General features: G+C 40.4%; 2 protein-coding genes across 6 annotated transcripts in view; both read left to right on the top strand.

Moving 5' to 3' along the window:
* LOC145421671 (uncharacterized) overlaps positions 1 to 181 on the top strand; it is a 12,361-nt gene extending 12,180 nt beyond the window's left edge. Inside the window, exon 3 of the mRNA XM_080292209.1 lies at positions 1 to 181. This exon is cut by the window's left edge and continues 1,178 nt beyond it. The gene's annotated coding sequence lies outside the window, so the exon portion shown is untranslated.
* A 3,040-nt stretch (positions 182 to 3,221) lies between these two features.
* Positions 3,222 to 20,368, top strand: part of cacna1eb (calcium channel, voltage-dependent, R type, alpha 1E subunit b) — a 59,506-nt gene continuing 42,359 nt past the window's right edge. For 3 of the 5 annotated variants that reach the window (XM_080292204.1, XM_080292205.1, XM_080292208.1), the window contains exons 1-2: positions 3,222 to 3,873; positions 5,417 to 5,556. In XM_080292204.1, coding sequence (XP_080148330.1) covers positions 3,706 to 3,873; positions 5,417 to 5,556 — 308 coding nt within the window. In that variant the 5' untranslated portion in view covers positions 3,222 to 3,705. The remainder of the gene's footprint in view (positions 3,874 to 5,416; positions 5,557 to 20,368) is intronic. The other 2 variants (XM_080292207.1, XM_080292206.1) reach the window with 1 other exon arrangement.

A 20,368-nucleotide genomic window follows, 5' to 3' on the forward strand; every position in this document is an offset into this window, starting at 1 on the left:
AGAGCTGGCCAGTAGTACTGCCGTGGATCGTGGGCTGTGAGAGCATCACTGTCATTAGTGTTGACAGAGTGAATAAAGTTTCGAGATTTGAGGTTCAAAATCTACAGGAACGAGCTACACTGATTGGCGGTGCACTGATAGAGTGTATGCTGCTGCAAATGTATACCAGAATATTAGAATTTGTGCAAAATTATCAATGACTGGGACATTTGTAGGTAAAAAAATAATCAGGTTAAATAAGCTGCACCATCCCAGCCTCCTGCATGTTAATTAGTCTTTATAACTACAGTAATCAATCGATTTAATTGATCTAAAGAAAATGATTTAGTACATAAAAATCAGTGCCAGCTGTTTTTTTCAATATTACAATCTTTATCTCACGGAGGGACAAATCACGACTGCTGACATGTTTTGCTTGCATTATATCCTGTAGATTATAAATACATCATTCTGCCTTGCAGACAGCCATTTGTTTCCATTTACTTGCATGCAACATTAAGATCTTCTAGCAGACTCCTGACACTCTCTTTAGTCCCGTTATCCATCACATTAATTATTGTCAAATGCCTTTAATGTAGCTTTGACAAAACAAGCTGTGAACTGCCTGGTTATAATTGATTGCAGTGTAAAGAGTTAGCTTCAAATATGTTTTTACTGCCTGCTTACTTCGTATTCAGTGAAGGAAATCAATCACTGCATCATCATTTAAGTCATTTCATTAAATTATTCATGTCCTTTGTGTTTGTAGACACAAAGGACATGAAGCATGTTTGCGTTGACTGCTGTTGGCTGTGTAAACTCATTTGGGCTTTAGACAGTAGAAATTGCGGCAGAGGAAGTGCAATAGGCTATTCGAATAACTGTTACTTTGAGTGCTACACTGATTTGGTTGTTGCTCAGTTTTACGTATCATTATGTGTGTGAATGTGTGTGTGAATGGGTGAATGACTGAATGTAGTGTGAAGCGCTTTGGGGTCCTTAGGGACTAGAAAAGCGCTATACAAATGCAGGCCATTTACCATTTATTTACCATTATTATTATTATTATTATTATTATTATTATTATTATTATTATATGGTTGATTTGATTTATTTTGATTTATTATTAATTAATATTTTATTGAATTTTTATTGGAAAAACACCACCAGTCCAGTGTAAATACAAACCACATGAGGCAGAAATAGCATCAGCACGACAGTAGAGCAGTGGGGAGATGTGAACCAAACTAAAGAAGAGAGAAAAGGAGGAAAAAAAGGGTGGCGGTGGTGGTTTATCTATGTGGGACTTAAGGATAGGATCCCAGTGTCCATCTAACTCTAAGTTTTAATTTGATCATTTTATTTTTGAAAAGGTATGGATCCCACTTCAGGTGAAATCTCTCCATTTTATTCAGTAGCCTGTATGAGGGGTGATGGATTACCCAGAATGATCATCTTGGCGAATAATCTTGGCGAAAAGGGAATAACCGACCTCAGTCCAAAAATTTGGGGTTTTAGGACAACTCCAAATCATATGTGCCCACCCTAGTCTGACATCCCTGTATAATCTATGTGCTCAGCGGTAAATTCGGTGTAGTAATTTGAATTGGGTTAGTCTTGTTCTAAGTTCCCTGGACATGGATTTGATTTGATACAACACATGCAGAAGAGCTGCTTCTTGGACAGAGTGATGTTCTGGCTATAAGCAGTGAGCGTGATTCATGTAACTGGGCTAAAACTTGCATAATAACTAATACTTAACAGGTAACAGTTAACAGTTAGCAACAGAGTGGGCCCATTAAGTATTTCCCACTTTAGCTATTTTCATCCACTTTCAATGGCAACAATGCGGACTTGTCAATGTGAGTCAGTGTGGGTCCCAGAGGTCCTCATCTCAGCGCTCCCTTGTGAGTCAGTGACCCCATTTCACTCATGGCAGGAAAATTAATAATGAGGAGCTCCGACCTCATGGGAACTCTGAGAGACTGAAAGTCACAAGTGTTGGGGTGCATACAGTCACACGCAGCGTATGCCACTGCTCATGTCCATATTGTGCAACCCTTGGGCCCATGCATGTATACAGGTGCAGACAGATGTTTCACTCGCAAGAAAACTGGCAATGATCCGCTCAGGTCAAGTTGTGTTAGTTTAAGTTATGTTAATATTCTGCATTTAAACCACTAAGTTTAAAATCACTGATTTGAAGGAAAAAATGGTTTAATATTAATATTTTAGAGCCAACTACACACTGTTTTTACAGTTGGTACATCTGTGATTTTTCTTATTTATTTTTAACTTATCAGTTCTATGGATAACAAATCAAGCTGACTGATACTGGATTTTTGAAACAGTATCTATTACAAAGCATGTTTGCTGCAACATGTGCAGCAAAGTATCTCTCATAGGTTGTATTATTATACGGTCTTTACCTTACAATAAAAAAGCACACTGAGGCCAATGTTGCTGTGATTTGGCACTATATAAATTGAATTAAATAGGACAATATGACACCGACCATATTATGTGCCAACTTTTGTCTAGTCTGACTCTAAAAAAAATCTCATGACAAATTTCATAACTCTTTTTTTGTCTAACTAAGACTTCAAAAAGAAAGTATTTAATGTCACAAGAGACAAAGAAAAACAGCAAATCATCATTGCTTGTACGTGTAAATAATTTCTATTTTGCTGTTGATCTGCTAACTTCTTTTAAATAAGTTCAGTTTGAAAACACCTTCAAACACGGGATTTAAGCCTTCAGTACCTTCCATTATCATTTATTTGTACATTTATCCTCTAAGTATAAAGGTGAAATTCATAATGGATGAGAGTGACTTAAATGTAACATTATTTTCATATTAGATACATATCACCTCTTATCAGAGCTGACGTTAATGATCATTTAGAAAATGATTGCTCTCTGAAGTTCAACGTGATAACCTCACAGGGGTCCGCATCGGTCCAAAACTGCTTTGCAGTCAAATAAAACAGAAAATTCAAACTTTAGAAAAGCAGGAAGCATGAGTGACCTACTTTCTTGAAGAATGTCCTAAATGATTAAGCGATTATCAAACTTGATGTTGAGTCATTTTCTGTTGATTGCAGATGAATGTTGGATTGCTTCTGGCTTCATTTGGAAAAGCTCGCTCATTAAAACCTCACAATGAATTGAATTAGCCTAAAACTGAGCAGTCTGAGGAGCAACCTTTCTTTAGGTGCTAGCAGATGATGTTTGAACACGCGTGTTTGTCATACAAAGACAATGTGTAACGCGTGCTGTGTCGTCCGCTGCGGCGTCGGCTGTTGTTGGCAGTGAAAGGAGCCGCGGGAACTTCTGCCTGTAGTTTGTGCAGTAGACCACTCAGGCCAAGGTGACTTCACAGTGCTCTCATTCCCTCCCTAACCTGATCGCTTTCTCTTCATGAAAAGCACTTTTAAAAGCAGGTTGCCATGGTTACCGCAATCTCTCTAACAGATTGCTTCCAATACCAGAGAATATGAACCATGCCATTATTCATCTGTCATTTAATCATCCTCATACATCCGTCTAGATTTTTTTATTTTATTTATTTTACCTTCCACTGAACCACTGAACCTTTAAAACATTCGCTACGATGTTTCCAATAATTGCTGCGTGTGTGAAAAACTGTGATTGCCGTCAGTGTATTCAAGCTGTAAACTCCAGGAGAACTTAACTTGTCTTGTGTCATCAGCTTTATCTGTTTTTATGTGGCGTCTTTGTCCTTGCACTGTGCAGAAAAAAACTTTCCTTAACTTAGCGGCCTTTACACCATTTGAGTACATGATCCTGGCCACCATCACCGCTAACTGTGTTGTCCTGGCCTTGGAGCAGCACCTCCCCGGAGAGGATAAGACCCCCATGGCAAAGAGACTGGTGAGGACAAAATCTGCTGTCACGACACACACACACACACACACACACACACACACACACACACAAATGTACAAAATGTATATAAAAGATGTACACAGCCATCATGCTCTCACCCACTAGCTTGTAAAATCCCATTTTATGCCTTAAGCTGAACATTTCTGGCTGTTGCCGTTTGGGTGTTTTGACACCATACATCATAAAAACACGGGCAGCTCTGAAAAAAACAAAATTACAAGTTAGCCATGTTCTAAAGCTCTAAATTATGTTGGCCTTGTTTAGGACTGCCACATGGATTGTGTAGCCAGCTAGCTGTGATTATACTGTGTAGACTGGTGCTAAGGTCGCTGCAGTGATCTCCTGAATAACAAGGGTCACTATATTGCCAAAACCTCCACATGGGCTCTGGTATAGGAGTAGAAGAAGTTGAAATCTGAAACAAAAAAACTGCAATTTTTCTTCCATAAAGTCTCATCTTTTCAAGATTTTCCAACATGTTTCTGTATAATCTGGAAGTCCCAGAGCCCATGTAGTGATATGTTATTGAAATGGAAGTAACAGCTAGCATGACTGTGTCATCAACATGGACATGGTGGCTGTACTACCTTTGCCAGGTAAGAAAAGTTAATAACTGGAGCACCAGTTTAGCTTACAAGTTAACCAGGTGACCACATTTTGCAAGGATGAATACAGCGATGGAGTTCACTACATCTAATAATATAGGTTAAAAAAAAGTGATGTAGTAAATTAAATGAGATGTAAGGCCAATCACTTGTAGATTTCTTTTTAGCAACCAGAGTTACTGCCCCCTGCTGGTCAGTAGCAATAAATACCAGTATAAGGAACTTCCACACTGACTTTACTTTTCAGGTGTCCATCTTTTATATACAGTCTGTGACAAGAAACAAAGCTGAGTGATTGTCACCATGAGAATATGTTTAGGTTTCAATAATGATGTAAAGATTTATAATATCAATGAAAAGAACATCCCTTTGAGTTAAGAGCACACAATTAGCTGCAAGCAGATTAACCATTTGCCAGTTGAGATTATTAGATTTTAATAAGGAGGCAGTGAGGAGTTACAGGGTGGCTAAAGTGACATAACTGAGTGAATTAGAATATGTTAGACATTTACATCAAATTCTTTAGACATAATTGGATCTCTGAGAAGTGGGTGATGTTTTACTGTGCAGTGTGAGCCGTAGAGCTTTTCCACTTCATCCACACCTTCCTCACTGAGATTATTACTTTAGGAGCAGGAGGCGGAGGAAGAAAACAGTTTTTGGAAATGGTAATTAAGGTTTCACCAAACACACTTCCCCCACTTCACTCCCCTCTCCCACGTTCTTCTTAAGTCAAGGAAGTTTAATTTCAATTGTTTCCATTCACTCTAAGGCACGAGGTACAAAAAAAGCATTGTTAAATATCTTATTGTTCATTCTTCTGTCTGTCTAAGCAAGTGCAGTCTGTATATTTGTCTATTTGAAAGTGTAAAATGACTTTTCTGAAGACCCTGCTGACCTATATATGCATGTCATTCCCGCAGGAGAAGACTGAGCCATACTTTATTGGGATATTCTGCTTCGAGGCAGGGATCAAGCTGGTGGCACTTGGTTTTGTTTTCCATAAAGGCTCCTATCTAAGGAATGGCTGGAACGTCATGGACTTCATAGTCGTGCTCAGTGGGTGAGTAACATCAGTTGGTCTCCTTGACGACCTGAATTTTCAACAAAGTGAGAAGTCTTTGTCTCAAACATTGTCAAGTTATTACTTGCCAAACATACTGGAGAAATCTGTTTTTGGAGGAGGAAGAAATATCACTTCTGAACATCGCCATAAACTCTCTGACTGGGAGCCAATCAGATCTGAGCAAAGCAGGGAATTTGAGAAGCAGCCGAAGTTTCTGCCTGTGTTCCCATCTTCTTTTGAAAATGGTTAAAACAGAATTTAACAATCCCGTAGGTTTATGTAGTTAATGTAACCAGATTTCAGTATTTTAGTTTTTCTTTCTGTCATCTTGGCTTAAAATACTACATCACGCACAAGACTCTTCTGCTGCAGCTGTTGAGAAGAGACCAATCATGGGGTAGCAAATGAATTATTTTTGATGGTACAGCTGCGATTGGAGCGTGAAATTGAAAACATTTAACCCATAATATGACATTAAACTCACATTCAGTATATGAACTGTAACAATAAGACCACCTTAATATGGCTCGTCCCTAAAAAAAACTACTTCCATCTGTGAGGCATAGACACTGGACTCTTATGGGTGTCCGCTGGTGTCTGGCACTAGCACACTGGCAACACATAATTTGGGTGCATCCCAAACAGGCGCGATCAGATTGAAATTCTAAGATTTTGAAGGTTGGTTCAAAGTCATCCTCCTCGTCATGTTCATAGAGTCAGAACAGGTTTCTTGAGTAGGTTTTCCATGCTGGGGAACACTGTCCTGCTTGGAGGTGCTGAGAGCTGTAAGAGCTGTCTTGGTGCAGTTTTGGTAATATGTGCAAGGTTGTGATGACGTCCCCAAAAAACCTTCACTTCATAGCTGAATGATCGGTGTTATTCACCTGTTAGTGCTTTGAATCTTGCAGCTGATTGGCGTAAAGACTGCAGATGGAGTTGTTTCAGCACTGTCGTGTTTAGTTTGCACCTGTCCTGATTTAATTCCACTTGGGGTTAACGATAAGGTAGTTTTTTTATATACAAGGCTTCTATCTTTTACTTTCTACGAAAAAAACAGAGATTTTTGGCTATTTCTTTGCTATTTCTTTTAAGATTAACTGGAAAGTTTTATGCGATCGAAGTTGAAGAAGTGAAAGTCAGTGTGAGTTAAGATCTGCCTGTTAAAAGGGAGTTTTTCCTTCCCACTGTCGCCAAGTGCTTGCTCGTAGGAGGTCGTCTGATTGTTGAGTTTTTCTCTGTATTATTGTTGGGTCTGACAATAGAAAGCACCTTGAGGTGACTGTTGTTGTGATTTGGTGCTATTAAGAGTAAGTCGCATAACATTATAAAATAGATAAAGTAACATGGCTTTAACATCTGGAAACAGGGGTGCCTGATATGACTACTTTAGACTTCTTGATTTGATCAGTCTATTGAAAATAAAACCACAAAGTTTACAGCACACCGGCTCGATCGATTAAAACACAGCATAAGAACATTTTATGGAGATCTTTTTTGGGGTGGACTTCCCTTTAGTCTTTGGATTCATACTCCATTTTCAAGCTTCCTGCAGTCTTTTTTCTTCTCCTGTTTGTCTGTCTGGATACTTACCAATCATTTTTCAAGTCTGCCATGAAGGACTCATGTAAATAATAACATTAATGAAGTTGCCAGTAAGTGATTTCATTGATCTAGTTTGAGTGTTTCTCCAGCACCTAGTTACATATGGACATTTCAGGACCTCTCGATATCAGGATTATAATCTTACTATAATAAACCAACTCCTCCTACTTGATCAGGAGGTGAGCAACAAAAATTGGCACACAGGTACATCCAGTGGGAAAAATTATAGTTCACTGGGGGTAGCATGTTGTTAGTCCGTTAGCAGCCTGTGGGCAGCTTCGGACTTGCCTGTCTAACCACAGTGAGCGTCTTTTGTCAGGGGTCAAAGTCAAAAATATGTGGTACAATCTGTCTGTGTGCTACTTTTCCTTGTGTTATTGTTGATACATCAGGCAGCTGCGGAGAAGTTACAACAAACAAAGAGCTAAATGGATACCAGGTGTTCAAAGAAATGAAAAGTGCAGCCACTGTATGTACTTTGTTTTTCCCTTCCTGCTCTGGACCACTTGTCAGCAGATCAGCTTCTGACTGTCGCATAGCATCTTCCATGTCGAACAATTTGCAGTTATGATTTTGGAGAACTAGTAGTTGAACAATAAATACCTCCCCGAATGGACACTACCACTGTACTGTAAACTAATCATTAATTAATTGGTTCTTTTGCTTACCTTTAAAATCTAACTTTGGGAGCTGCTCTTTCCACATCGCCAGCTGTTACTTTAGCCATCGTTGATTGAAGTCGCTTAATGCAACTGAATCGTCTATGGTCGCCACTGCCTGTGTGGACACCTGTTAAGAATAAAAACCACAACATAAATGCCATTTCAATCTACAATTGCATATTGACAAATGTGTTATTTACACCAGCTAAAGCCCTTTTCCTTACTAGGCTAAGCTAGGAGTTATCTAAACAGAGACTAAAATATTCTTTTGTTATCGTTCACATTGTCTAACAGTCCTAACTGTACATACTGTACATGCTAACTACCTGTTCCACTAGCTTTAGAAGGTATTATATTACCTTGCCATTAGCAATAGCGCTGAGCAGCAAAAGCTCTGACTTGTAGCGGGAATTAGGTTTAATGTGCAGGAGTCGATGCCTTAGTAAGTACTCTAATGCCATGTTTGCAATTAACATGTATTGTGTTTAGCTAACTGACAGTGATTTAAGATCAGAAGTTGTGGTTATGGGGCAGCACGGTGGCACGGTGGTTAGCACTGTTGCCGCACAGCAAGAAGGTCCTGAGTTCAATTCCACCATCAGGCCGGGGTCTTTCTGTGTGGAGTTTGCATGTTCTCCCCGTGTTTGCGTGGGTTCCCTCCGGGTACTCCGGCTTCCTCCCACCGTCCAAAGACATGCAGCTTGTGGGGATAGGTTAATTGAATAATCCAAATTGTCACTAGGTGTGAATGTGTGAATGAAAGTGAGTGCGAATGGTTGTCTGTCCCTGTGTGTTAGCCCTGCGACAGACTGGCGACCTGTCCAGGATGTACCCCGCCTCTCGCCCTATGACAACTGGGATAGGCTCCAGCGCCCCCCGCGACCCTGAAAAGGATAAGCGGAAGCGAATGGATGGATGGAAGTTGTGGTTATGTGCCTGATGATGGTTAGTTTAGCTAGTTCACTAGCTAAATGCTTACCAATGCTAATATAGTATTTATAGCATCTAGCCACCCCATCCCCTTCTTCCACCTATAACTTTACATTTTAAAATTTTGCTTGGCGCTACCAGGTTGGGAAATTTTCTAATTTTTTCTGTGTGTGTTTCTATGTGTACGTTTGACTAGGTTTTAATCACAAATCACAGCTTTTAGTGACAGAGTAAATTTTTAGTTACAGGCGCTGGCTGCTGAAGCAGAAGATTGATTTCAGACACCTATTGTCGAGTTATGTTGGCGCTTTCATGTAGTTGTTTCTGTTTATGTCAACATTTATTAATACCTTAAGCTGAAAGGCTTTAAATCCCACCGTGCTGCAAGCCTGGGTGACATACAGTAAGGAATGGTCGACCGCTGGGCTGGTCTTCGATTGTTGTTGATATATTTGTTTTTCCTAAGCACGTACATCTTTATACTCCATAGATCCGCAGGAAAACATAACACAAAGAAAAGTGTGTGTTTCCACTGCACAGTCAGGCTCTGCAGTCAGGAATAGGTGGGTGGATAAGTGGATTGGCAGTTGTGTCTAAAACCTGCTTTGGTTCGCCCCCAGGACCTCTGTGAATTAAATGTGAATGTAGCGCCGGAGATGTTATGCAAAAGCAGAGAAGAAGTGGATGGATGGAGAAGAAAGGAGACAGAAAACAAGCGGTAGAAAAAGGAAGATAAAAAGAAGACAGACTGTAGAAAAACACCAAGAGTCTTAATTTGTTCCCTATAAAACTGGCTTTAGTGAATTAATCATGCGGGAGTTGCCCATTGTTATTGCTGGTATGCTGTTTATGGTTAAGTGTACATTATTTTACATTCAGGGAAGATTGCTGTTGGCATGTTGACATCTCATTTCAATCTGACACCCACATATTTTTTTTCCTCTGTGTTTCTTATTTCTCTCTCTCTGCCTCTTACATAAAAGGGACATCAGCATCACGTTTACAGACCAGTTAAGGCCGGCATAAATGCTCAACAGCTGTGTTGCTGACTGAGTTTCACAGAATTTGCAAGGTCAAAGCGTTCAATCGGTTTAAATAATTCATCCTGAGCGGTACTGATTGCTTTCAAATTCTCTCGTTAGGCATCTGTAAGAGTTTGCAACAAATTATACAGGGAGTGCAGAATTATTGGGCAAATGAGTATTTTGTCCACATCATCCTCTTCATGCATGTTGTCTTACTCCAAGCTGTATAGGCTCGAAAGCCTACTACCAATTAAGCATATTAGGTGATGTGCATCTCTGTAATGAGAAGGGGTGTGGTCTAATGACATCAACACCCTATATCAGGTGTGCATAATTATTAGGCAACGTCCTTTCCTTTGGCAAAATGGGTCAAAAGAAGGACTTGACAGGCTCAGAAAAGTCAAAAATAGTGAGATATCTTGCAGAGGAATGCAGCAGTCTAAAAATTGCAAAGCTTCTGAAGCGTGATCATCGAACAATCAAGCGTTTCATTCAAAATAGTCAACAGGGTCGCAAGAAGCGTGTGGAAAAACCAAGGTGCAAAATAACTGCCCATGAACTGAGAAAAGTCAAGCGTGCAGCTGCCAAGATGCCACTTGCCACCAGTTTGGCCATATTTCAGAGCTGCAACATCACTGGAGTGCACAAAAGCACAAGGTGTGCAATACTCAGAGACATGGCCAAGGTAAGAAAGGCTGAAAGACGACCACCACTGAACAAGACACACAAGCTGAAACGTCAAGACTGGGCCAAGAAATATCTCAAGACTGGTTTTTCTAAGGTTTTATGGACTGATGAAATGAGAGCGAGTCTTGATGGGCCAGATGGATGGGCCCGTGGCTGGATTGGTAAAGGGCAGAGAGGGCCTTATTCAAGCAGTGGTACAGGAAGAAGTCTGCATCCTTCAAGAAAAACATGATTTTCATGCAGGACAATGCTCCATCACACGCGTCCAAGTACTCCACAGCGTGGCTGGCAAGAAAGGGTATAAAAGAAGAAAAACTAATGACATGGCCACCTTGTTCACCTGATCTGAACCCCATCGAGAACCTGTGGTCCATCATCAAATGTGAGATTTACAAGGAGGGAAAACAGTACACCTCTCTGAACAGTGTCTGGGAGGCTGTGGTTGCTGCTGCACGCAATGTTGATGGTGAACAGATCAAAACACTGACAGAATCCATGGATGGCAGGCTTTTGAGTGTCCTTGCAAAGAAAGGTGGCTATATTGGTCGCTGATTTGTTTTTGTTTTGTTTTTGAATGTCAGAAATGTATATTTGTGAATGTGGAGATGTTATATTGGTTTCACTGGTAAAAATAAATAATTGAAATGGGTATATATTTGTTTTTTGTTAAGTTGCCTAATAATTATGCACAGTAATAGTCACCTGCACACACAGATATCCCCCTAAAATAGCTAAAACTAAAAACAAACTAAAAACTACTTCCAAAAACATTCAGCTTTGATATTAATGAGTTTTTTGGGTTCATTGAGAACATGGTTGTTGTTCAAGAATAACATTATTCCTCAAAAATACAACTTGCCTAATAATTCTGCACTCCCTGTATGCTTTAACTTTTTCATTAAGAGACTGTCTGGCTAAAAGAAACAAAGCGCTATCTGACTCAGGAGCTAAAAACATATTTTTCTGTTAGTGGAGTATGGCAGAACCAGGGATTATCTGTTATAGGACATCACAGGCATGCAGGATAGTCTAGAACTTAAACCTTAAAGCACTAACTTATAGCACTGAGCTAAACATGCTTGGACGAAGTCTAAAAAGGATGTAATTATGTAGCTGCCAAGCAGGTTTCACAAATTCAGAACCTTCAAACAGCTACAGAAACCATACCAGCAGCACAATTCACGTCTCTGTTGTCTCTTCACACGTCTCTTCAGTATTTACCAGTTATCGTTGCAGCAGAAAAGGGTGACCACAGCTGCATTTTATTTTATTTTGTAGGTTATCACTTGAAGCTCCAGTGGAGTTTGTGTACTGTTCAGAGAGGTTATCACTACCAAACCCAACTATAGTCAGCCTGTTCTGTACCTAATATCACAGAATTATTGTTTAAATCTGAAAAGATGTGTCTTAAACACAGAGAGCTCTGAAAAACAATTGGTGATTCATCTTTAACCTGTTGTACTTTTCCTTATTTTCTGTCAAAGATATACTGTTAAAGCCGTGGATGTTCATATAAACATGGCCAAAGTTTCAAGTATTGTAGTTAAGAAATCCCTATGACTTCAGAGTGCTTTAAATATCTTGTTCAGTAAGTTTTTTTTTTCTAATCTTGGCTCTGTATGATGTCACTGAGAGGAGATATTTCTAATATGGTCATCTCATGTACACAGTTTTGACTGTGAACCCCAACCTGCTGTTCAAACCTTCTGTTTGTGTGGGGCAACCACTCAGAAGAAAGTTGGTTTAAACAGACAGTTTTCTGACAGTGGATGAACACAGGGACTACCCATCACCCAGTCAATCGCACAAAGCAACTTTAATAGAATCCAAGAATAAAAATATGGAGCTGATAGAGTCCCCTTTTACTGTAAAGTATGAAATATGTAAAAAGTATTTCCAGAACCTACTTTTATTTTATACAGTGATAATTATATAACTATAACACACCAGAGTGTGTGATTGTGTGTGTGAATGGGTGGATGACTGGTTGTGTAAAGCGCTTTGGGGTCCTTAGGGACTAGAAAAGCGCTATACAAATACAGGCCATTTACCATAATTAATCAATCTGGATGAAACCTACTATAGAAACTGCCTGGGGTACCAGGATTATCAGTATCTATAATGCTCATTGGAATTATTTCTATGACACTGAAATCATTACAAATTATATATATTATGTGTAATAGATGATTTCAAAACAAAAAGTGACATTACATGTATGTAGGGAAGGTTTTTGCCAGTTTTTGTAATTCACTGAGCTTCACTGTACTGTTGTTTCATACCAGGTCTGAGCACTGCATGAATGTGACCATACAAAGGATATTGTCGGGGTTAAAGGATTTATTTCATAGTGTTCTAAAGTGTAGTTTGCAGGGATTAGTGTTTCGCCTGTTGCTTTGTATCTGTCAGATGGACAGTAGCAAACAGTCCTGGCTGTGATTGTGTAGGTAAACTTCTTGTGTCTTTCCCTTCTCATTATGTGTTAACCAGAAATATCCTCTGTATCTACTGGTTAAATGGTGTCAGTTCAAAGTTGAGGACGAGCAATTTTATTGCTAGTCATCGCTACAAGTCCCTGGTGTTGCATGGTGTCTGGTTTCCCCCTTAGAGAGAACTAACGTATACGTGGGAAAAACTTGTCTCTCCAGAATGAGCTGCATAACCTGTTGAATGTTTGAAAAATAAAATAAAATCAGAGGGAGTGGAATGACAAGAAGCGATGTTGCCAGACTTTTGACTGACGTTAGGCACGGTTGGCACAACACACCAGAATCTCCGGCTGAACTGCGGGCTCTCAGCAGCATTGTGGGTAAAGTGAGTCAGACTAAATTATAGAAGCACAATGCTGAGTCAGTGGAGTTCTCATTTACTTAAGTACTGTACAATTTTGAAGATAGTTGTATTTCACTTTCATTTTATGCTATTTATTAGCACTCATTCTTCTACTCCACTAGACTGCAATTCACAGAACTTTGTTGTTTTGGGGGGTTTTTTCTGCTTGTTGTTCTCCCATTAATGGGCTTATAACCGTGAAGCCGTATTGTGTGATGCCACCGACTGCTGGGTTGGAAAATGCCAGCTCAACCTCGACCAGCACGTGCAATAAAATAATCAGAAACCAATCACAGGGGTTCTTGTGCAGAACGAGACGTTTCCTTGTGATGCGTTTAGCAAATTTAGCTGAGTTTTAAAGAGGATCTGCATTCCTCCCCCGACACTGTTAAAGAGCAACAACAACAGACTGAGGAGTGATGTCTGGTTAAGAGTTTCTGTATGATCTCACCTGTGCAATCACTGATTGGACATGTCGAGTTACTTTTAAGAATGTGGCATTTTGGGTAGTTTTTGAGAACTTCCTGATTGATGTTAAGCTTTCAAATCATGTCACTTACAGTGTGTTCAAAGTTGTCAGTGTACTTTGTGCAGCTAACAGATCTTCTGTGTTACCAAATCCAGTTGTGGCTGGAATTGGTAACGGACGACCTGGTTTCCTGCCACCTATCTGACACATTTTCTGATGGTACATATGCCGCCCCCCTCACTCGCACACACTCCGACGCTCTGGCTCTGGTGCCACAGCACAAGTAAGTCAGACTTAAAAGAAAACACACATGTGTCATAGAGGCCCACTGGGAATATAATCGAGGCCACTGGGCCAGCGCTGGCGGCATTCATTTCATTTCATATTAATGCATTGCTAGAAGCAAATCTGCTGGGACACTGAGCTCAATTAAAATCCCTAATCTGAGCAAAGAGTGTGTAGCAAAAAAAGGACAACAGCTAGAATAACTTACCCACAATCCAATTTAAATCACTGGGATTCCTAAAATGGTCAATTATATCCTGCAGCAAACAGATTGGCACAGGTGGACGCGATGCTTTGATTAGCAGTGAAATGACTCTCAGATGAGTTAGGCGTGTGTGTGTGTGCATGTGTGTGCTTATTACTCTATTTCTGAGGTCACAGGTACAAATTGTTGCCAGTGAACCTGTTGCCCTCCTGTTGGTAGATTAGTTCTGACAACTCCCTCGTCAGTCATAATGATATTGATCCCAGCTGTGCCTGCACTCATACCTCTGCGAGTGTGACACTTTGCTAAAATTGTTGCTCTTTAGACAGGATGAATAATACAGCTGGGTGGGAGTTGGGAGTGATTCATTATGCCATCTGGCACAGAGACAGACACACGGGAGTGAGACAAGTCATACATACATTTAGCGTCTCTCCCCCATCAACCATTTTCTGCACACTATCGCTGCTCAACTCTCATCAAGCACAGTGAGCGCAGTGATTCGTGGAGCTAAAAGATTTAGATTTTATAAGAAGCTCAAAAACCCATTTGCTATTATTTGATTTATTTATTATTTGATTTACAGGAAAGGGCCACAAAGGTGAAATAATAATCTGGAGGTAAGGGTTAAAATGGGTTAGGCTGGTGTGAGCTGTTTCTAGAAATTTACACCAAAGGATGCTCATTGCAAAGTGACATTACGAGAAGTACTGGAATAAAATTCACACATCTAACATCAAATTAATGAGGTTTTGAAGAACATTTCATAATGATACAGCAGTACTGTCCTGGTAAAATAGAGATGTGTGACCATAATGTACTTCATCATATTTATGAAAACCAAACATAGCACATCATCACAAACACCTCATAGCAACTGCGAGGCACGGTGGGGAGTGATGATGATTTGGGGTTGTTTTGCAGTCACAGGGTCTGGGCATCTTCACTGAGTCGACCATGAACTCTTCTGTATACAAAGTATTCTAAAGTCAGATGTGTCTGACGGCTAAAGCTTGACCAAATAAGATCACACAACAGGACAATGATCCCAAACACAGCAGCAAATCTACAACAGAACAGCTGAAGGAGCCAGCCCAGACCTCAATCTGAGTGAAACGCAGTGGTGCAACTTTAACAGAGCTGCACATGAACAAATAGCTACAAACCTCAATGAGCTGAAGCAAAATGCCTCCACAGCCATGTGGGAGACCTATAAAGTCACACTTCAAGCAGAATGTGGTTCTACAAACTACTGAATCATGGGGGGGTACTTTTCACACACTATGTTGTTCACATGTTGTTCTTCACCTCAGGTTCTATTTACATTATTCAGGGATAGTTTTATTACATCATATTATCTAAAATCTTAGAGCTGACAGAGAGTATACTGTTTTTACTATCTTAATGTTTAAAAAAGGCAATCGGTGCATTTTTGCAAAAGTTTCAAATCGTGGCTCATTCACTGAAGGGGCCTCCTGGTGCTACAATGACTAGATGGGGCATTTGTTGTTCTCTAGAGTTGTGTTTGAGAGGTTTTTTCGAGCAGCTTCGGTTTATTCACTCACTGTTATAAGGGTGATATCCACTCTCTAAAGCACAGATTTGATTAGGCAGAAACATGATTGTTAACATTTGGTGACGTTTTGTCAAATCTCACTCTGGGCTGGTGACGAGGAAAAGGAGACTTATCGTCTGTTATCCTTCTGACCAAATCTGATGGTAGCTTTTCAAGTACAGTATCGAACAGTAGCTGAGGGATTAGGGGGTAAACTTACAAGTAGTAGACGTACCAATGACAGTCTAGTCCTGGAGATCTGGTGCCGATTTGCTTGCTTGGTAATGTCGGTTGTGTGTGTGTCTGTGTTAAAGGTTTGGTGAAGTCTACCTTCGAAACTTTGGGGTAAATTTCAAATCGGGCGCTTGCTGTCATTGGCTCCAAGAAATAATTCAGGAATTATGAGCGTCCAAGATCCCTGACAGCATCACGCGGTGTAAAAGAGCTGCTGCAGTGGTCTCAGCCTCTAATTTCACTGATAATTGAATCAAATAAACAATAGCTTACGGTCCCAGGTGGGTTTTCATTGGGAAAACATATACTCAACCATTTATTCTATGACTAATTATGAGTACACTTTATGTAATCATCCCATTTCAGCAGAAGAGTATTAACGCTGCCATTAGACACATAGTTTATGTTTCCCCAGATTTAATTCAAAGCCATTAATTTGCTGATGCATTATGTTAATGTTGATTCAGCTGCACATTGCCATCTGCGGAGCTGTGCCGAACTGGTAAGCAACGTGATGCTGCTGATTACTGTAGTTTTTGGTGGTGTTCTTCGTGTAGGTGGAGGTGTGTGGGAGAGGCTGCATTCTGTGCATGTAATGAATTCAGCCTCTCCAGAGCCAGTGTGGTACAATACTGTGCAACGGTGCTTCACTTAAAGAGCCTCTGAGGAAGAGATTAGCCTCTCGGTGTGAACACAAGCCCGCTTTTTATACTGTCACAGAGTCAGGTCTTTAGAGTGCATGTGTGCAGCTATTCCACCTCTTTTATTATCTTATTACATCACTGATAGCTTTGCTACATTGATGATATTTTTCCATTTCATTAATTCAGATGGGAATTTTCTGCTGTATAAACAGAGCAAATTATTGATGTTTGAAACAATTCAACCAAGGACTAGGGCTGCACGATTTTGCATAAAATGAGAATCACGATTTTTTGGCTTAGAATTGAGATCACGATTCTCTCACGATTTTCTTTTCCAGTATAAATATTTATTGCACTTATTAACTGCACATCAACTTCGTAACAGTTGAGACTGAACATAAAAACAATAAATAAACATAAAAACAACAAATGTCTCACGTTTTGTTGTTGCTGCAACATGTTGTACTGCTTGAAATTCCGTCTCCACCGTTGCTCGACACTGCGTGTATAGAGCAGGTAGTGCAACAATAGAAAAATAGTTGCGGGACGGCACTGTGTAGCGTTTGTCTAGGGTGTTGATCATTTTCCTAAATCCCTCGTTTTGCACAGTGTTGATGGGAGCCATATCTTTGGTCAGGTGATAAGTGATAGCCTCCGTAATTTCTTTGTGCCTGCGGGAGTTCGACGTGTATAGGGAAGCGCTGTATAAGGTTCCTGTTATTGATGTTTGGGTGGTTGACCGGGACGGATTTTCTCCTGTCACTTTCTCGTCATCCCTGACGTGCTCTCCGTTGTTTTTTCCCTGCTAATTTTAGCATCACATGGCACAGCTTCTGTATCACGTGGTATAAGGCTCCGCCCTTGTCATTTGTTGAGCAGGAAGAGTGAGCGCTTGTTTTCATGCAGAGTACGTCCCGGATCAAAATGCGGTACAATCGTCGTCTTTTTTTTTTTCTTTTTTTTTAAATCGTTGTCATTTGGAAATGAGATCGCACATAAGTATGAATCGAGATCGCGATTTTCTAACGATTAATCGTGCAGCCCTACCAAGGACACTCAAAAAAAAAATGGAAACTTTAAGAAATTATCATTATTTATTAAAAAGAAGAATACTAAAAGGTGATTTAAAGCCTGTTTTTTTTATTGTAAAAGTTAGAGTTGGGGTTGATCTTTGCTATGTCTCCTTTATCTTTGTCAGGAACCGGACACGACCGGCTCCTGACAGAGTTGCAAAGATGTAGTTTTTTTGGGGTTTTTTTAAAAAGAATTTTGAGTTGATCCAAAGATAAAAAACCAATTGTATGCACCCTCAAGACATTTCATTAGGTACATCCTTCTAGTACTGGGATGGACCTCCTTCAGTACAACTTCGTGCCACAGATTCATCAAGGCGGTGAAAACATTCCTTGGATATTCCTCAGTATTCACAGCTGCTGCAGATTTGTTGGCCGCACCTCTATAATATGAATCTCCTGTTCCACCACAACCCAAATGTTATCTGTTGGATTGAGATCTGGCTACTGTGGGGGTTATTTGAGTACAGTGAACTAACTGGCATGTTGAAGAAGCCAGTCTAAGATTATCTGAGCTTTGTGACATGACATGTGACCATTAGAGGATGGGTACCCTGTGGTCATAAAGGAATGGAAGTGGTCAGCAACAATACACAGGTCAGCTGTGGTGGTTGAACGATGCTCAGTTAGTTCTAAGGGGCCCAAAGTGTGCCAAGAAATTATCCTCCACACCATTACACCATCAGCAACCTTTGATTCAAAGCAGGATAGCCCTGACCCCACCATACGAATGGCACAGCAGAAATCAAGACTCTGCAGACCAGGCAGTGTATTTCTGATCTTCTGCTGCCCAATGTTGGTGAGCTGGTATAAACTGCAGCCTCAGTTTTCTGTTCTTAGGTGGCAAGAGTGGCACTCAGTGTGGTCTTCTGCTGCATTCAGAGATGGTCTTCTGCTTACCTTGGTTGTCATAAGTGATTATTTGGGTCATTGTTGTGTCGCTATCAGCTAAAAGCAGTCTGGCCATTCTCCTCTGATGTCTAGCAACAACAAGACATTTGCCTAGAGAACTGCTGCTCACTGGATTTTTCTTTGTCTCATCATTGTCTGTAAATCCCAGAGACGGCCATGTGGGAAAATCCCTGCAGATGATCAGTTTCTTAAACAGTCAGACCAGCTTGTCTGGTACCAACCATGCTGTTAAGTCTAATTGTTGAATGTTGCCATTGTGTTTCTTAAATTTGTATAGTCTTAGTTTAAGCAGTAGGATCAAAGCCATCTCTTTGATCCTGACCACCTCTCCAGCCACTCTGTGCTGGGGGAGGTTTTATTGTAGATACATCCTATCTGAAAGATCTGTTTCTTTTGATGTAAGCTTCCTGGGTTTACGACCCTTTGGTCAGCAGGAGGTCTCTCTCACACACACACACACACACACACACACACACACACACACACACACACACACACACACACACTCTCACATAACACACACACACCCAGTGTATACATTTACATACAGTCCTTGTCTATGTAACCAAACGGGGTTGCAGGGGGAGGTGTTTTGTAAACTATTGTTTGAAGTTTGTCAATAAAAGGCAGCGAGAGGAGGCCACCATTTGGGGTTCTTTGTCGTGCTGGACACAGACGAGGCCTCCCTTGCGCAAGAAATCGATCGAACACCGTTGCCTTGTTTTTCTTTCATGGGAATAAGTCCTGGATACAGCGGGGTCTGAGTTTAGACCCAACACATGCCAAGTTCAGAGTCTCTAAAATCACCTTTTCTCCATTCTGATGCTCAGTTCGTGGTTTTCTTGACCACATCTACATACCTACATTCATTCATTTTCTGCTATGTGATTGGCTGATTAGTTACTTGTGTTAACAAACAGTTAGAAAGGTGTATTTAAAGCCATGACACTGAAAGCTGCATACTAAACAGTGGTGGGTTGCATGAGTTATGATTGTTTTGGGAAATTCTACTTCTAACAAATATTTTCTAAACCAAACATACGAAAATGACCCCCTATGAATGTGCAGGGATGATTCACGAGCTACCACAGCAGATTGAATATTTGCTTTAATTTCGAGAGAGCCTGAATCGCTGTGCTCGAAACGCAGCCTTGAAGGTTCTGCACCCCTGCCTGCCTTTGTTCACTCTGTTTGGTTTGAAGGCTATTTCCACAGACTCCCACTTCTGTTCTCCCGCTCCGTCTCAGTGTCTCTCGCTGTGTCATCTCTTTGTCTGACACACTCACTTGCTTAGTATGAACATGCTCGCTATAAAATCCAATTAACACTAATAACTACGCCCTGTAATAGCGATTGTTTAGTATCCTCGTTAGCGCCACACGTTAATGGAAAGGAAATAGATGCTTTTTGTATCTATTAGTTGTTGTTTTTGGTATTTAGTTTAATTGAATTTAAAATCCCACCTCTGCTGCCTCTGCGTTGTTTCTATAAGTCTCAATAATGCTTCAGACAATTTAGAAAGCATTACACGATGTCAGGCTTCTATACAATTTAGTGTATGCAGTAGTGTGACACACCTGTAATTATGTGCTATATAGCCTCTAATGATCACACAAGTGCCAAGCCACCAATGCTATTTCAGTCCATTTCTTCTGTTTGCCGTTTAGATGACACACAGGAATTCGAACTGCAAT

This window comes from Astatotilapia calliptera, chromosome 18 (assembly GCF_964374335.1).
Source record: "Astatotilapia calliptera chromosome 18, fAstCal68.1, whole genome shotgun sequence".
Lineage (NCBI taxonomy): Eukaryota > Metazoa > Chordata > Actinopteri > Cichliformes > Cichlidae > Astatotilapia > Astatotilapia calliptera.